At 44.2% G+C, this 18,727-nt stretch overlaps 2 protein-coding genes across 4 annotated transcripts in view; one reads left to right on the top strand and one right to left on the bottom strand.

The window, feature by feature from the left end:
- Positions 1-18,727, top strand: part of LOC310843240 (cilia- and flagella-associated protein 337-like) — a 1,288,916-nt gene that overhangs the window by 26,213 nt on the left and 1,243,976 nt on the right. Inside the window, exons 25-31 of one of the 2 annotated variants that reach the window (XM_083736208.1) lie at positions 74-215; positions 1,044-1,083; positions 1,166-1,254; positions 1,998-2,182; positions 2,921-3,021; positions 3,113-3,571; positions 3,892-5,362. In XM_083736208.1, the coding sequence (XP_083592334.1) occupies positions 74-215; positions 1,044-1,083; positions 1,166-1,254; positions 1,998-2,182; positions 2,921-3,021; positions 3,113-3,290 (735 nt within the window). In that variant the 3' untranslated portion in view covers positions 3,291-3,571; positions 3,892-5,362. Of the gene's footprint in view, positions 1-73; positions 216-1,043; positions 1,084-1,165; positions 1,255-1,997; positions 2,183-2,920; positions 3,022-3,112; positions 3,572-3,891; positions 5,363-18,727 lie in introns of those variants that run through there. The other variant, XM_083736209.1, reaches the window with a different exon arrangement.
- HSPH1 (heat shock protein family H (Hsp110) member 1) overlaps positions 4,174-18,727 on the bottom strand; it is a 29,997-nt gene continuing 15,443 nt past the window's right edge. Inside the window, exons 9-18 of one of the 2 annotated variants that reach the window (XM_083736425.1) lie at positions 18,116-18,222; positions 13,692-13,825; positions 12,412-12,617; positions 10,728-10,859; positions 10,362-10,499; positions 9,333-9,458; positions 7,597-7,704; positions 6,645-6,764; positions 5,532-5,693; positions 4,174-5,034 (exon numbers count right to left, since the gene is read on the bottom strand). In XM_083736425.1, coding sequence (XP_083592551.1) covers positions 4,840-5,034; positions 5,532-5,693; positions 6,645-6,764; positions 7,597-7,704; positions 9,333-9,458; positions 10,362-10,499; positions 10,728-10,859; positions 12,412-12,617; positions 13,692-13,825; positions 18,116-18,222 — 1,428 coding nt within the window. In that variant the 3' untranslated portion in view covers positions 4,174-4,839. The remainder of the gene's footprint in view (positions 5,035-5,531; positions 5,694-6,644; positions 6,765-7,596; positions 7,705-9,332; positions 9,459-10,361; positions 10,500-10,727; positions 10,860-12,411; positions 12,618-13,691; positions 13,826-18,115; positions 18,223-18,727) is intronic. The other variant, XM_083736426.1, reaches the window with a different exon arrangement.

Below are 18,727 nucleotides of genomic sequence, written 5' to 3'. Positions count from 1 at the left end.
TCCTCCCATTAGAATAGAGAAGTTATGTAACTGTGTTAACTAACAACGTGGTTTGCATCAATGTGTGATCCAGTCAAGAGGGAAATCCTTGATTACCAGCATTGCCGCGACTGCTGATGATTCATATTTGTATGCTGCCGATGAGGATGGATACGTGTATGTCCATGACATCAAAGATTATGCTCTTCAGGACGCAGAACAAGAAGCACCAAAGTGTATGTCTACATGTACATTTTACTTACAGTAGAGATGTTTAGCATCTTTGCTTTTGGGTTATAGATTGACAGCACAAATGCACATGTGTACTTAAAAGCAAGTCCAGTTGGACTCAGTAAGTTGCAATATCATTTAAGGTAAAGGGACCCCTGACCATTAGGTCCAGTCATGACCAACTCTGGGGTTGCGGCGCTCATCTCGCTTTATTGGCCAAGGGAGCCGGCGTACAGCTTTCGGGTCATGTGGCCAGCATGACTAAGCCGCTTCTGGCGAACCAGAGCAGCGCATGGAAATGCCGTTTACCTTCCCGCCGGAGCGGTACCTATTTATCTACTTGCACTTTGACGTGCTTTCGTACTGCTGGGTTGGCAGAAGCAGGGACCGAACAACAGCAGCTCACTCCGTCGCGGGGATTCGAACCGCCGACCTTCTGATCGGCAAGTCCTAGGCTCTGTGGTTTAACCCACAGCGCCACCCGCGTCCCTGCAATATCATTTACCTGGGAGTTAATCCAATTGAAATCAATGGTGTTTACTTCTGAGTAGACATGTATAGGATTGCCCTTCATGTGACTTCAAACACACCTCACTGTTTTTGTATGTTAGTACATACCGTAATGTATGTTTTATCCATGAACTGAGGCTGGATCTAGAGACATCAAAAAAATGTTTCAGAAAAACATGTTGTGAACTTCATAAAGGGAAAACACGTTGCCGAAGGACAGGACTCCACAGCTCCATCTGGTGACATGGTGTTATAACGCACATAAAACTCTTTTTCTTTACTAATGTAGCTGAGTCCTGTGTTCTGTTCCTTTCTGTTGCCAGATGTGAACCACTGGAGAGCTCATTTGAATCTGGTTCCATCGTAAGTATTGGCTTAACCTTTAACAAAAATAAGTTGTGCACATGGGTATCTAACTGGTTGTCATTTCTGGCTTGACAAATAGGTTAGAAGTTATAGATGAAGAGAACATCCTGCTATCCTGTTCAACTGATCGTACTGTTCGGTTGTGGAGCCTGGATGGAGAATACATTGGTAAATGGCACATGCACAAAACACAAGGACCATATTACTCATTTAAGAGGAACTGACAGCTTTGTGTAGGAATGCAACCTAACATAGACGGCTGACACATTAACATTTACTAGGACTCCAGTGAGCGCCCACTGCTGGTGTTTAAAGCTGTGCACATGCAAATCTAGCCGCATCTGCCCTGTAGTTTATTGAGAAATACTGCTGTTGGATATGTTTTCTGCTCGAACCAGCTTCTGTCTGATTTGAAAACTTAAGCCATATGTCCGTTGCAATTAAGCCAAGGTGTGTACATTTGAGACGACAACAACAACTATTAATAATAATAATAATAATAATAATAATAATAATAATAATATCCTGCCCATCTGGCTGGGTTTCCACAGCCACTCTGGGCGGCTTCCAACCGAATATTAAAAATAATACAGCATCAGACATTAAAAAGTTCCTATGACAGGACATGCACAGATGACAGCTTCATGAATTAGAGTTTGGAAGGGATGCAGCTGCATCTCTGTGTGTGCATCACCGGAGAAGACCAAAGAGCTTGCAATAAAAGAGAAATGGAAGCTACTGCTATTTGACCAACACCCTGTTTAAGAAATACAATGGCCCTGGGTTCATAAGTAATATTTCTTTTTAGAAATGCTCTCTGCAGCCTCAAGTTACTGAAGGAGCTACTTCCATCGCATGCTGTTTCTTCAGTTACACTTGTTTAGGGGTTTCTTTCCTTTCTCTCCCCATAGGAACCTTTGGCCAAGCAGAACCTTGGGAAATTTGTACCCCATCCTCCTGGAAACATCCCATGGTTCCTTATGAAATCCTGATTGATCCTCAAAGTATGCCCATTCACCCTGTGCTAGAAGGCAAGCCCTCCGATTTGCAGCTCACAGAGCAAGAGAAGAGAACTCAGGATCCTGCCACACCTCAGGTTCGTAAGTCAACTGCAGTGGTGCAGTTAATAGGGGGAGGCCATGAACTACATCCTGCCCCCACCAGTTTCTTAGGTATGCCTTTGTCTGTGTTATGAAAGCACCGCTAGTCAATGCAAAATGAGCAAGATGAATCATTTTATTTTCCTGCATCTCCAGCAATTGTTTCTGTTAAGGTCCTGCTTTTTCCTTTAAAGGGAGCAATCCTATGCTCCTTGGGATGGTTCTCTGGGCCCAGAGGATTTTGCAGATTTCCCTTTCTGGTGGCAGAGAGAGTGAGAGCGAGCAAAGAATTCTGGGAGCATATAAGGTACAGTAAGATTAGCACAAAGAACTCCTGAAGCAGCCACAAGCACACCTTGCCATTCAGTAGATGCTAAATGCACCTCTCTGGCCTATTAAAATTAATATGTAAATCCAGGAGGGAGGAAAAACCTGTTAACCGTGTACCATGCTGAAAGAGCAACTTAAAAGGCAGATTTTGGCAATGAAACCTTGAGCAAAAGGAGAATGATTTAACAGCGTGCAAAGTACAGAATGGAAATGGCTGCCATCTGATTGGGTACCAGCCTTATGCCATCTTGTTTCAGTATGGATTCTCCAACATAGCAGCTCCCAAAACTTCCATGGCGGAAGATTCCAGAGCAGCAGCATCACCGGCTGTTATTGCTATTCTAACAGCAGTTAAGGTGTAAGGTGTATGAATAATGCAGTGGCTGTTCTTCTGCTTTCGGCAGGAAGCAGTCTCTAATCCCCGGCTCTCCCCGGCTCCAGTTACCAGCGAGGAAATCCAAGATGAAATTAGCAAGCGTCTTTATGCAAACACTTCAAGCAGGAGGTAAGCAGGAAGCCCTGGCTGGCAAGTAAATTGACGGCATTTCCAAAGCGTTTTCTCTTCCCACCTGCAACTTCCTTTCCCCACCCCCTAGGCTGAAGCATGAGCGATCCAAGCTTTTAAACAGACGGGTTAGCCATGGGGGACCCAACACTTACCGCACAATCAACTATTATGAAATGGACAGTTTCCCGGGAAACTGTCGGAAGCCTGATTTGTCTGTTCTTGGTACAGACATTTTCAGTGCTAATTACAAAGGAGCAGCTGAGTAGCAAGAAACTGAGCCCGTCATTTGCCAAGTCACCGGAACCAAGGTCTGCTTAAAGGTCCTGGGGTAATTTCTTCTGTTGGACTATTCCCCACCCTTCAGCTAAACTTGCAAAGAATTTTCCTGACCACAATCCTCCTCTTTAAAGCTAACAGTGTTGCTGTTCTGTTGTCTCATCTCACGGATACGTATCTCTGCTCAAATGGACGACAAAAACATTGATAGCCCGTATGGCGCAAACTAGAGTTTAGCACATATGTTTCACTTTTTTTTCACTCCGATCTGGTGGAACATTCTGTCACAAGAGACCAGGGCCCTGCGGGACTTGACATCTTTCCACAGGGCCTGCAAGACAGAGCTGTTCCACCAGGCCTTTGGCAAGGGCACAGCCTGACTGCCTCCCTTGGCAATCTTCGCGGAGCTCTGGCCCAATGGCTGCCAGTGGCTTGAATTAATTAATTTTATAATGAATGATTTTAGAGTGTTGTTTATGCTGTACTTTTGTACTGTTTTATTGTTGTTAGCCGCCCTGAGCCCGGCTAAGGCTGGGGAGGGCGGGATATAAATAAAATTTTTTATTATTATTATTATTTTTACCGTGAGAGTCTTAAAGGCACATGCTTAATTCTTCCACTGAAAACTGTTGGCTTTGGGTCTAGGTTCAAGTCATAATTTGGGTAGATGCATGGAAAATCAGTGAGACTTAAGTTAGACATGGCTAATTTACACTCTAGTTGTTTCCTACTTGAACTGGAAGCTACATCCAGTCCACTGAGCCGTAAATGTTTAATTTTTTATTCAGAAAGTATTTATGTGCTGCTAACAGTTAGTTTCCGAGACCAAGGCTATGGTAGAAACTGAGTAATACAACACACACAAAAGAACCATACCATTTCAATGAACTTTATTAAAGCTCACTAAAGGCACCACAAGAACTTACAACAGGATCAGTTTAACCTTCATTCAGTTTTTTCACACATGAAAGTGACTTGTTGAGCAAGAGACTGAACTTAAGCAATTCTGCATGCTGCTTCACATATTCCTTCTAATTTTTTAGTCTAGCAAATATTATGGACAATGGGTACAAAGAACGTTTTCTTTTAAGTTTTGGTTTTCGTGTATGCCTTTGACTGAATGTCTTTTGCCAGTGGAAGAAACGTATCAAAAATGGAGAAGAAAGGAAAACCACCTTGGTGTCTACAAAAGCTCTAGCTGCAACCCTTTCAAAATGAGCAATACCTTCTGTAACATTTCCTTGATATTAAGTAGCCTTAACTGATTACAAAAGGTTAAATTCCCGCACAGAAGATTTTGTTAAGTGTTCACAATTCCACAGGAATCTGAAAGTTACCAAGGCAATTTTCCTTTTAGGATTCTCATGATCTCAACTTCTACCGTTTCAATATATTCGTTCCCCAAATAATATAACAGAACTCAAAACTCTTTAAAACAAATTATAAATATATCCCCTCAAACATTACATTCCCCCCATATCACATAATACACCTGAAGTCCTTTCTCATGATGAAACTGCTCACTGAAATGCATTGGGTCTAGTCGAGGTCCATGTTAACTGGGCTCTCGTTTATGTGACAGTCGCCATTTTGCTGCACTGTCTCAATGTTCTTAATCTCTTCCAGCTCTTCGTTTTTATGATTAGGCGATGGTTCTGGTGGCGCTTCCTGTTTGGGAGAGTCTACCTTTGGCTTGGGTTGGGTTACAATGGGCTCACACAAGCTGTGCAGCTCCTGAAACAGAAAATAAAACAACAAAAAATTATATTGATGCAGTTGACCAATATGTATAAACTACTGCCTTATTTTAGCTCAGTCAACCTGACGTGCTTGAAAAGCAACCACTCTGTTTAGGCCAGAAACTAATTTACTGCGATAACCTGGCTGATGGCAGAAATATGCAGCCGTGCATCAAAGATGTCACCATGCTCAAAACCTTCCCACTCCCAGAAGTGGCAGCCAATAAGTGGAGAGAGGAAAGGATGTATCTTTAATCCTATGCCATGTACCAGCAATGGGGAACCTATGGCCCTTGTGATTCTGTTGGCCAATAGCCAGGGACGTAATCCAGCGACGTCTGAAAGGCCCCAGCCCTGTAATATCTCAACATCTATGCCTGCATTAGTTCACCCTGCTCTGCCCCTTTGTCTTCAAAATGAACTTCACCTACGCTCATCTATCCTGGGAGGTGAACCATCAGAAAGTGTTTCTGTGCCAAGATTAACACTTACCCTCAGCTTTCCTTTGATCTCACTCACACACACGACAGGATCCTGATCTAGACTTTGCTTTGCTTGGGCATTCCGAATGTTGTGTAGCCATTCCATTGTGTCACGGACACATTTTTCTACTTTATTGATCTCAGTTTCGTCAATATGGAGGTACTTCTCATCCTGAAACACAGAATGATGCAGTACATTGGAGATTATGTTTTCCCTGGCAGCCTCAAGCTGATGAACAAGTAATATCCTATATCTGATACTTAACCTAGGATGTCAGTTATGAACCTTGGTTCCCAAACACCAAGAACTCGAAAGTAAGTGTTCCAGTTTTCAAGCACTTTTTGGAAGCTGAACGTCTGATGCGGCTGTCAGCTATTGTTTTGCCTAAAGGTTGCCAACCCCTGAACTAAGAGCAGAATAATTCCGCTGGGAGGAAACGTTTAAGATTAATGATCTCCCAAATAAAAAGGAATTCGTATTGCACTAAAATTAGTTTGTGATAATGACAGTTTTGGAAGGAAGATATGGGGAATTTGCTTTATGAGAAAACGCGATGTCTTCGTGAAGCTGGAAAATTTTGATGGGACATGGAAATTAAATAAAAATGCTTATTTGGCCTTAAAACCATACTGGATTTGTGGCCATTACCAAATAAAATCAAATATATTATTAATGTGGAAGACTGGTTTGTTGTCTTCAATTTTGCAGTTTTTGCTAGGCTAGTGGCTGAATGAAAATCACCATATGAGAAAAGTATCTCAGAGGTTTCCCCAAATGTTTTGGACTACAACTCCCATCAGTTGTGGGCCCAACTTTCTCTTATTAGATATCAGGCAGCCGCCATTCAAACTAAGTTTCAGATGGCAGGCTAAAATGGTTTTATTTCAGCACCATAAATGCTTCTCTAATATCTTATTTTTAAAATGTTTTAATCTACATCTTAATTGTTGTGTATTGCAACTTTTAATTCTTGCATCCAGCTTTGTGGATGTACATTTTTACAAACATATTTATAATTCTAAGTTATTAGCTGCTTTGAAGACTAGTCAAAAAGCGGGATATAAATCAACTGAACAAGTAGCAACAACACATCAAATTTGCTCTCAGTGCTATCACACACACCTTCTTCCTGTATTCATCCGTAATCTTGGCATAGTTTTGCGCTTTATGCTGCAACTCATCCAGCAACCTTGGTCGTTCCTCTGCTTCTTGATACCTTGCTTCAATGGGAGTCCCAAATTTCTAGAGAGACCAGAATGAAACATTTAGATGGCTTATCTACCACCTAAAACGCCTATGAAAAGGTCTCTGGCCCCTTGCGCTGGATCTTCCTGCCCCCTAAAGTCTCTTCTAACCCCCCCTACAAAAAAAGCCAATAAATCAAATGTTTATTACGGTTGTCTAACCATTAAATAAATGGCAAAATATAAAGTAATACAGAAATCACAGCCGCAGGAGGACCAGCTGTAAAGGCGAATAGTGATGAATTAATCAAAGCAGGTCTGAGAGATGCATACTATTGAAATGTGTTTTTTTTGGTTATTATATTTTTTGATGGGTATGTTATTATGAAATTGTTTTTGTAGTGTTTGGTTAAAATGCATGCTTGCTTTATTGTTGTAAGCCGCTTTGAGCAGGATTTTTTTGTGTGTGTAAAAGCAAATTTACAAATAAAATGAGTGAATGCATGTTCCAATGTTCAGATATATTGCCACCACCTATCCCAGTAATAGAATTATTAGACAGCCCCTGAACCCAGGAAGATATTCATATGGTCTCTTAAGGATTGACCAGAACACCCCCTCATAATGGGATAAATTATACTTTCTCTAATAAACTGGGTTTTCAACTGGTGGGCTGGGACGACCACCATGCAAATATATGGTAAAAGATTAAAACATAGTTCCCCAAATGCATGTTTGGGTTAAAAGTGGGGCCTGGGCCTGAAAAAATTACCTGCTGTAACCCATTGATAAAATCTATAGCAGAAGAATACATGGGAGGCTGTACTGAGCTTTACATAGTTGCAAAGATTGTTCTGACCCCTAAACCTACATTATGAAAGTAACCATACCTTTAACTCAGCCAGTTTGTCCATATAGACCTGTTTAGGCTGGTCCTCTCCTTCCTCGTATAGCCAGTCCTCTACCTCTGACAGTAGTGTGGAGAAGCGGTGGCGATCCTAAGCAAAAGTCCCAAGAATACGTTTTCAAGATTGCGCCAACCCACCCCCCTGCTACCGGGGAAACTTTACAAAACAAGTCAAAATGTTAACTGGTGCAAAATAAAGCCACACAATCTTGATGGATTGTTGAGGAGGAGAAAAAGGAGCTCTGAGGGAAACCTAACAGTGGAGTCCTAAGTGTTCTGGAAAAACTTAAGAGGTTTTCCAGTGAATGTGGAAGTCAGCTCACACGCCATGTATCTGGGGAAAGGCTTGACACAATACAGCGTATGACTTCTAAAGGCAAAAAGATCCTCTGAGGTTCAATAGAAGAGTTTGGATTTGATACCCCGTTTTATCACTACCCGAAGGAGTCTCAAAGCGGCTAATATTCTCCTTTTCCTTCCTCCCCCACAACAAACACTCTGTGAGGTGAGTGGGGCTGAGAGACTTCAGAGAAGTGTGACTAGCCCAAGGTCACCCAGCAGCTGCATGTGGAGGAGCGGGGAAGCGAACCCGGTTCACCAGATTACGAGTGCACTGCTCTTAATCACTACACCACACTGGCTTTCTAGACCAGTGTTTCCCAACCTTTTTTTGGCCCTGCCCCACCTAAGCATCTCTAAAATCCTGATGCCCCCCTCCCCCCAATGACATATAATTCAGATTATTCAAAAAGTGAACTCCTATTCACGTGGAGGAAGCCTTAAACTTGGTCTAAACAAGCTTCCAAATTGCCCCCCTGTGGGGCGTGCTCCACATTGGGAACCACAGCTCTAGACGGAATGGAGAGTGGTGGGCCAAGCCCCCTTCACCCCACAAGTAGATTAACACTCCATGTCCCTACCTCACTAGGTTCTACATTCATAACCAGAGTCCTGCTAGGGACCATTCCTTAAAGACTGGGTTGGCCTCCAATTCCTGATCTCCTTTCCCTATTGGGCCTTTAAGCCCCATCTGTACCACCTTAAACTCTTGATGCTCCAGAGCAGACCCAGGGGCTGAATGCAACCCAGCAGGCCCCTCTCTCTGACCCGCACAACTCTCCCCAAGCCCCCCCCCATGAGCCATGCCACACCTTCTGAGTGTCTGTGCTCAATGAACTACAATAATGCCCCTTGGTTGCCTGGATGGAGAAACATGGGGGCTGGAAAAACGGTGACTGTCATGTGGGGATATCTGTTGCCTCCCCCCAACCACCATTGGGCATATACCGCCCCCCAAGACAGAAGGCAGCCCTTGGATTTGAAGAGTTTCCTCACCTTGCTGTCGTGGCAGCCAACATAAAGAAAGGAGATTTTGATTGCCAAGATTTAAAAATCAACCACCTTGAATTTGAGTGAAGCTCTGACAAAGCAACTATCAAAAAGCTTCCTAGAAATAATTTTACACGTGTTGATACTGGTACCAACTAATCTACTTGTTACTTTTACAGTCAAATGCACCAAGAGCTGCTGAAATCCACCCCGTTTGTGGAATTTATAATATTTTGAAAACTAGTTGGGATAGGCGTTATGATACGTTAAATATTTGAAACCACTGTTTGATGAGTATCTACAGTATTCAACTTATATTTTGCTAACTATCTTAGAGGCATTCTTGATTAAGGGTGGTACAGAAATATGCTGAATAAATTAAGTAAGTACCTGCTCACAGACAAATTTCTCATATGGTCCGGATAACTTGTCTCTGAAATCATAAACATATTCTTCAACCGCATTCTTTGCATCATTCCTTTCCTTCTCCAGTTTGTCTTGCATAATCATCTTGCCCTATTCGATTAACAAAAACAATTACATTAAATCATCAGATTCTGAAGACCAGGTAACTATTGTTGGTGAAACAAAACACAAAGGCCCTTCAAAGACTTTGTTTACAATACTGTAAATATTAGTGAAACAAATACAGTACTGTAAAGCTTTTAATTTATTCACATTTTTTAAATAGCCACCAATATAATATTAATATATTTTTTTTGCAAGCATTTCTATTATAAAGAAATGGTGAAAGAGAGGAAAAGGTGGGAAAGTGGGGATGGGGGGAGAAAGAGAACAAATATGTGTTACACACACCCACACACCACACAAAATGTAATATACTCCCATACATTCTTATAGAAATTGATATATGAATTTTCCAAAGAATCCTGGGAACTGAGTTTGTTAAGAGAGTTGTTGGGAGACTCCTATTCCCCCTCACAGAGCTACAATTCTCAGAGTTCCCTGGGAAGAGGGACTGATTGCTAAAGCCACTCTGAGAATTTGGAGCTCTGTGAGAGGGAACAGGGGTTTCCCAGCAGCTCTCGGAATCCTTAACAAACAACAATTCCCAAGATTTGGGGGGGGGGGGCAAAGTGGTATGACCGAGCCTTAAACGTATAATGCAGATGGGACCTGAGATTTAAGACAAGTGGGACCTGCAACAACAAAAAGATGTGTGGAGTACTTCTGGCCAGTGCCCATTCCACCACCACCACCCTGGCTATGGTGCCCACTGAGCATGCATAGCCCTCACAGGGTTGTTGAAGGATTTTGCCCTCTTAGGTTTCTTTGAGCATGCCAATACTTCCTCCCCACTCCGTGAGTGGGTGGTGACATCTTAGCAACTTAAGGTCTACCATTTGGAGGTTGTGACCGCTATCTGTATATACAGTGCCCGACCCTCATTTCACACACCTCCGTTTCAATGTACATGTTGAGCAGGTCTCTTCCGAGCTGCCAGACCAAGTTCGCCTCAATAGGCAGCTCGACATTTTTCACTTTTATCTTGGGCTTTTTCGCTTCGGGAGGCTGGTCGTTCTTCTTTTCGTTTCCCTGGGGCGGACAGCAGAGAAAGAACATTGACACATCCCGGATTGGCAGGCGTTTCTCAGAAAGTCTGTTTTTAAAGTTCTCGCGCAATCTCAAGCGACCTTGATCCTGCCAACACAGGTTGCCAGGAGCACCAGGTTGCTTATAGTCTTTTGATGGGAGATTACTTTTATACCGAGTTAATTGAATTTCTACTTTTCTTTCGGCGGAAGGCATTAAAGGGTCACTCACTTTTCTGGCATCTGGGATTTTGTTTTCTTCAGAGGGAGTCTCAGGAGAAGGGGGAGACTGTGACGTCTGCAGACCATCTGTTTGTACCTGGGGCTGAGCTCCAGCCTCATGATTGCCCGGCTGGATAAAGTTCTGAAATGGGAGCCCAGGCACAAATGATGTGAACAGGACATGTACATGGATTCAGTAAGAATCTACAACAAATTTAATGCTCGATAACACACAGGCTGTAAACAAGATACTGCAAGAAGCTTTCCAAAGCATCATATTATATTATTACTATTATTATTATTATGTAAATTTGTCACTTGTGAGTACATCACAAATAAGCATTTTGCCAGAGATAAATCATTTGTGGTCGTCCAGATGTTGTTACACTAAAATGCCCAGCATCCCTGACTGAGCCTGATGGAAATTAAAATCCAAGTAGCCATCCCAATTATTAGAACAACTCCAAAGAGATGATCTACTCTGATAGGTGAATTGTGTGCTATATCACAATTTATAATAATTATTAATATGAATATATTAGTTACTGAATTTGTATATCGCCCTTCATCCAAAGATCACAGGACAGTTCACAGCATAATACAAAATGAGAACATGCAATACACAATAAAACAAAATCCAGTAACACTCCCTTCCCACAAACGTATTTAAAAGGCCATAGAATGTTCATCAGCCCAAAGGCCTGGTTGTAGAGAAACATTTTCCCCTGGAGCCAAAAGGAAAGTAATGAAGCTGCCAGGTGAGCCTTCCTGGGAAGAGCGTTCGACAACTAGGGACCCATCACGGAAAAGGCCCATTCTTGTGTTGCCGTCTTCTGGATCTCTTCAGGAGGCAGCACACAAAGAGGGGCCTCAGGTGATGATCGCAGTGTCATAAGGGGAGAGGTGGCTCTTGAGATATTGAGGTTCTGAGTCATTTAAGGCTTTTCTAGGTCAAAAGCAGTGCTTTGAATTGGGCCCAAAACTAACTGGCAGCTGGTATTGTTGGGCCAGGATTGGTGTAATAGGCTCAAACCATCTTGTCCCTGTGAGTAACCTGGCTGCCAAGTTCTGCACAGGCTGAAGTTTCTGAAGCATCTTCAAAGGCAGCCCTACATATAACACATTGCAGTAATCTAACCTAGAGGTTACTAGAGCGTAGGCAACAGTAGTTAGGCTATCCAGACAAGGGCACAGCTGGGCCACCAGCCGAAGCTGATGGAAGGCATTCCACCCCATTTCTATGGCTGCATACACATTATACCTTTGAACGACATTCTTTCCCTTGAAGAATTTACTTCTCACATAGTTAAATTTCCTTAAACTACAGTGCCCAGAATTCTCAGGGTGTGTGTTTGTGTGCTTTAAAGGTACAGTGTTTACACAGCCTAATTCTCCCCATAAGGCTGTAGAATTACCTCCCTTCCCACCTTATAGAAAAAGAAAATAGAACAATAAAAAAAGCTTCTTTCCTCTTAAGTAATTTTAAAGTATTCCAACCAGATGTACACAGGAATCTGCCATATATATAATCTGTTCTGACTGGCAATGGTTCTCCAGGGTCACACAAAGGGAACAGCTATCTGATGTATTTAATTGGGGGCATCAGGGACTGAACCTCAGCCCTTCTGCATGGAAAGAAATGTGCCCTACCACTGAAGGATGGCCGTGTATTCCAGGTGAAGAAACCAACTTACATTAATGTCCTCCTCTGAAGGTTTTTGATTCTGAGCATCTACTACAGCCTCAACACTGTGATTTTCATTCTCTTCCTCTTTCATTTGCTCCACCATAGATGCAGTAGAGACACTAAATATGCCATGAGTATTGATGCGAACTTTGACCTTGACTTTAGTTTTCTCCCCATCATTCTGGGCTGCGATATTCTGGATAACGTATTTGCCTTTAAACAAGAGAGTGGTCCCAAAGTTAAGCACGGGAGTCGTAAATTATCCCCCAAACCATGCCATTTCTAGAAGGCACTCAACTATCGAGAGATGCAAGACTGAAAAAGGATGGAAAATGTTTCAAACTGTCTATGACTTTTAATGCTTAATAGCTGAAGCCAACATTACTAGATCCAATGAAATGAATGGGCATGAAACTCCATTGCAATTATTGTTATTGTTTCAAGAAAACTGACACAACCAGTTGGCACTGCAATGTTAAAAAAAATACTGGGTATGTACACAAAACCTCAGCATAGCTGTCAACTTTTCCCTTTTCTAGCAAGGAATCCTATCTGGAATAAAGGAATTTCCTTTTAAAACAAGGAAAAGTTGACAGATATGAACCCCAGTGCTACTCACACTCTCTCTCTCTCTCTCTCTCTCTCTCTCTCTCTCTTTCTTTCTTTCTTTCTTTTTTAAAAAAGGAACTTCGTGCAACATTTCTGCAGTATACCACACAGCCAACTCTGCATGTAGTGCAAAGATACAAATCTGCCAATGCCCTGGTTTGTGCAAAGCATTAAACCATAGTTAAAAACGGTTTAATGTAAACCGGCATGTTGGCACATGTTGCTGAAAAGCTCCCAGAGCAAGGCTTGGTGCTACATGCAAACCAGGGCTGGTGGTTTGTTTCAGCCAAACAAATGATGAACAATAAGCCAAGAACAAATCTTGGTTTCCAGTCATGGTTGCTTTGGCGGGAAACTGCAAGTAATGCCAAGTGAGGCTCTGATTTTGTCTTTCTATCATGACACAGCAATTGCACAGTCATATTAACCAGAGTTTAACATTATATGTGTACCAGGCCATTAGCAGACCAGCAATGCCAATTTTATACTGCTAAACACTGCCAAGGATTGAAATCTTAAGAACTTGGTGGATCAGGCCAGTGGCCTATCTAGTCCAGGATCTATCTAGTCCAGGATCCAGAGTGACCAACCAGATGCAGGATTCAGCCACAAGAGCCCTCTCCCCTTCTGTGTTTTCCAGCAACCGGTATATTGGTTGAGAAGGGAACATTCACTTACCAATCATTTTCTCAGGGTAGGGGGTGCCACCAGGATCAGAATAGAAAGCTTGGAGTTCAAACGGGCCCTTTCTGTAAAAAGTCAAGACTTTGGAAAAAGGTGCTGCATGATGCCTGCTGAACACTTCATGAATTCTAGTCAAAACAAAAGAGAGGGAGAACAAGTTAGACATCCGTATTATTTTGAAGCCAACCTTACAGTAGATTGCAACTGGCCCACCACATCTGACCTGCTGTAAAATGTGTATTGCATGTAATATTTATTATTATTATTATTATTATTATTATTATTATTATTATTATTATTATTAAAAAAATTATTTACAACCCACCCTCCCCAGCCAAAGCTAGGCTCAGAGTGGCTAACAACAGTAAAAGTAACACCATTTATATAAAATCACAATCAATCAATTGAAATACATTCTAAAATCAATTCATCCTAAAATCAAATCAGAATCAAATTAATGGCAACCATTGGGCTAGAGTTCTATGAGGATTACCAAAGGAGGGGGTCAGGCTGTGTCCTGACCAAAGGCCTGGTGGAACGACTCTGTCTTGCAGGCCCTGCGGAAAGATGTCAAGTCCCACAGGGCCCTAGTCTCTTGTGACAGAGCGTTCCACCAGATCGGGGCCAGAGCCGAAAAAGCCCTGGCTCTGGTTGAGGCCAGCCTAACCTCCCTGTGGCCTGGGACCTCCTGGATGTTTTTGTTTGAAGACCGTAAGGTCCTCCATGGGACATACCAGGAGAGGCGGTCCCGTAGGTACGTAGGTAAGACTTTAATATCTAGGAGCTATTCATTTCAGGACTTGATTGGGCGAGATTACCTCTCTCACCAATATCATCTAAAGTATATCTTCCTATCCAGGAACATAGGAAGCTGCCTTATACAGAGTCAGACCACTGGTCCATCTAACTCAACCCTGTCTACTGACCGGCAGCAGCTTTCCAGAGTTTCAGACAGTATCTCTCCCAGCCCTACCTGAAGACTGAACAGGGGACCTTCCGCACAAAACGCAGATGCTCTATCAATGAGGTAGATCGCTTCCCAAATCCCAACAGAGCTGCCCTGCCTTCTACATAATCAGCTGTACCCATGTGGGGTATAATAATAATAATAATAATAATAATAATAATAATAATAATAATTTATTATTTGTACCCCGCCCATCTGGTTGGGTTTCCCCAGCCACTCTGGGCGGCTTCCAACAAAGATAAAAGATGCACTGAAATGTCACATATTAAAAACTTCCCTGAACAGGGCTGCCTTCAGATGTCTTCTGAATGTCAGGTAGATGTTTATCGCTTTGACATCTGATGGGAGGGCATTCCACAGGGCGGGCGCCACTACCGAGAAGGCCCTCTGCCTGGTTCCCTGTAACTTGGCCTCTCGCAGTGAGGGAACCGCCAGAAGGCCCTCGGAGCTGGACCTCAGTGTCCGGGCAGAACGATGGGGGAGGAGACGCTCCTTCAGATATACTGGACCGAGGCCGTTTAGGGCTTTAAAGGTCAGCACCAACACTTTGAATTGTGCTCGGAAACGTACTGGGAGCCAATGTAGGTCTTTCAAGACCGGTGTTATATGGTCTCGGCGGCCGCTCCCAGTCACCAGTCTAGCTGCCGCATTCTGGATTAGTTGTAGTTTCCGGGTCACTTTCAAAGGTACCCCACGTAGAGCGCATTGCAGTAGTCCAAGCAGGAGATAACCAGAGCATGTACCACTCTGGCGAGACAGTCTGCAGGCAGATAGGGTCTCAGCCTACGTACCAGATGGAGCTGGTACACAGCTGCCCTGGATACAGATTTGACCTGTGCCTCCATGGACAGCTGTGAGTCCAAAATGACTTCCAGGCTGCGCACCTGGTCCTTCAGGGGCACAGTTACCCCATTCAGGACCAGGGAATCCTCCACACCTGCCCGCCTCCTGTCCCCCAAAAACAGTACTTCTGTCTTGTCAGGATTCAACCTCAATCTGTTAGCTGCCATCCATCCTCCAACCGCTTCCAGGCACTCACACAGGACCTTCACCGCCTTCACTGGTTCTGATTTAAAGGAGAGGTAGAGCTGGGTATCATCTGCATACTGATGAACACCCAGCCCAAACCTCCTGATGATCTCTCCCGGTGGCTGCATGTAAATGTTGAAAAGCATGGGGGAGAGGACAGAACCCTGAGGCACCCCACAAGTGGGAGCCCAGGGGTCTGAACACTCATCCCCCACCACCACTTTCTGAACACGGCCCAGGAGGAAGGAGCGAAACCACTGTAGGACAGTGCCCCCAGCTCCCAGCCCCTCAAGACGGTCCAGAAGGATGTTATGGTCGATGGTATCAAACGCCGCTGAGAGATCCAGCAGAACTAGGAAACAGCTCTCACCTTTGTCCCTAGCCCGCCGGAGATCATCAACCAGTGCGACCAAGGCAGTTTCAGTCCCATGATGAGGCCTGAATCCCGACTGGAAGGGATCCAAATGGTCCGCTTCTTCCAGGCGTGCCTGGAGTTGTTCAGCAACCACCCGCTCAATCACCTTGCCCAAGAATGGAAGGTTTGAGACTGGGCGATAATTGGCCATCGTGGCCGCATCTAAAGATGTTTTTTTAAGAAGCGGTTTAATAACCGCCTCTTTCAGCGGGTCTGGGAAGGCTCCCTCACGGAGGGAAGCATTCACCACCCCACGAAGCCCATCGCCCAGTCCTTCCCGGCTAGCTTTTATAAGCCAGGATGGGCAAGGATCCAGGAGACAGGTGGTTGGCTTCACTCGTCCAAGCAGCCTGTCCACATCCTCGGAGGTAACAGATTGGAATTGATCCCACACAACTTGACTAGACGGGACTCTAGCACTCTCCCGCCCCGGCCCTGCTCCCACGGTGGAGTCTACTTCTTCCCGAATCTGAGCGATTTTATCTGCAAAAAACTTTGCAAAATCATTGCAGGAGAACATGTGGCCCGTACTGGGCCCCGATGTTGCAGGTGGTTCCGCTAAATTGTGAACCACCTGAAAAAGTCTCCTGCTGTTGTTTTCTGCAGATGCAATAGAGGCGGTGAAGAAAGTCTTCTTCGCCGTCGCTATCGCCACTTGGTAGGCTCGACGTTGAGCTCTAACCTGTGTCCGGTCAGATTCGGAATGAGTTATCCGCCACCGGCGCTCTAGCCGTCTCAACGATTGTTTCATTGCCCTCAGATCCGTGGAAAACCACGGGGCTCTCCGGGCTCCATGCAATCGGAGAGGGCACTTCGGAGCCAAACAGTCAATAGCCCTGGTTAATTCCACATTCCAGCGGGCCACCAGGGAATCGGCTGAAAGGCCATCAACATGGGATAAAGCATCCCCTACCACTCTCTGGAAACCATTTGGATCCATTAAGTGGCGGGGGCGGACCATCCGAATTGGTCCCACCTCCCTGCAGAGGGGATGGGTCGCAGAGAAGTCCAGTTGCACCAGGAAGTGATCTGACCATAGCACTTCTTTCATTTCGCTTTTACTTAGTGTCAGATCACCAACATCCATAGAAGTAAACACCAGGTCCAAGGCATGTCCGCGGCTATGGGTTGGGCCAGACTTATTCAGGGACAGCCCCATGGAGGCCATGCTTTCCACGAAGTCCCGAGCGGCCCCTTGTAAGGTCGTGTCGGCATGGATGTTAAAATCCCCTAGGACAACCAAGCTAGGTGTCTCCAGGAGAACATCCGCCACGACCTGAAGCAGCTCGGGCAGGGAATCCTTGGTGCAGCGGGGAGGTCGGTACACCAAAAGGAATCCTGTACTGCCCCCTATTGCCCAACTTCCAGAACATGCACTCGGAAAACCGTGTCTTCCCAATAGGACACCTGGTGCAAACTAATGACTTCCTAAAAATCACTGCAACCCCCCCTCCCCGCCCACATGACCTGGGTTACTGTGCGTAAGAGAAACCTGGTGGACAAGCAGCGGCAAGGACAGGCCCATCTGCTTCATCCAACCAGGTCTCTGTTACACATGCCAGGTCAAGTCCTCCATCCATGATCAAGTCATGGATGGCAGTGGTCTTATGAATCATTGACCTGGCATTGCACAGCAGCACCTTCAGGTCATGCGGGCTTCCCTTGCTGATTCTAGTATCCATCCGGTCAGGACCAGACCCGGAGGCAGGGATAGTCCTCAGACAACGACTAAACTTGCCTCCTCTGTAATGACATGGTCTGGTCTTAGCGTAACTCCTCCTCCTACCCGTGATCACTGAGATCGGTTGTCCCAGTGCATCCCCCCTGTGGAACATGCCCCAGCCATTTTGTTGGCTGGGACCTACAACATACAATGAGGTCTTATCTGTAAAAAGGTACGCAGGCCCCAATTGTGCAGCTGGCTAGCCCCAACCAGAGTTGCACGTTAACATTAGGAGGTCAGTTGTGCAAGAAGAGGATTTTTTGGGGGTGGGGGTGGTTTCTTACCCATCAGTATCTTCAGACTCTGTGCTCCACAGCAGTGATATTGGGAACGGAACGGATTCAGTGATGGAGAATTCTCGAACTTTAAAAGCTGGAGACAGAATTGCACACTAAGAGATAAAAAGACGGAATTAGAAACCTCCGCCCAGTTAAAATCTATCCATTAGCTCAGAGAAAGCAAGATGTGAGGAAGAAAGAATGGGATGTGCTACTGGTTTAGCCAAAAAGAAGTGACTAAACATCAGAGACAAGGAAGAATTTTCGTGTGCAGAAGTTATAACGGCAAAACCAATCTACAATGTAATCCTAGTGAGACATGTTACCTGGAATTAAGTTATTATATAACAAAAACAAACAAAAAAGGACCAGCTTATCTTGAGGATAGAAGTAGAAACAGCATCTTCTACACAAACATGTCACCCATTTCATTTTATTTGAACTCCCCCCCCCCAAAAAAAATAAAAAGTAATGCTTATTTTTGTGTCAATCTCATGAAAATTACTCTCTGAGGTCTGCCTGAAAAGCAGTCTATAAATAGCATAAAATAAACAATAAATATACTCATGAGGTAGTATGTTAAAACAGAAACTACAGATTTGCCATACAACTCGAGGA

This window comes from Podarcis gaigeae (assembly GCF_964106915.1).
Source record: "Podarcis gaigeae genome assembly, chromosome: 4".
NCBI classification, from domain to species: domain Eukaryota; kingdom Metazoa; phylum Chordata; class Lepidosauria; order Squamata; family Lacertidae; genus Podarcis; species Podarcis gaigeae.
Note: the sequence above shows the minus strand (reverse complement) of the source record. Positions and strands in the feature narration are given on the sequence as shown.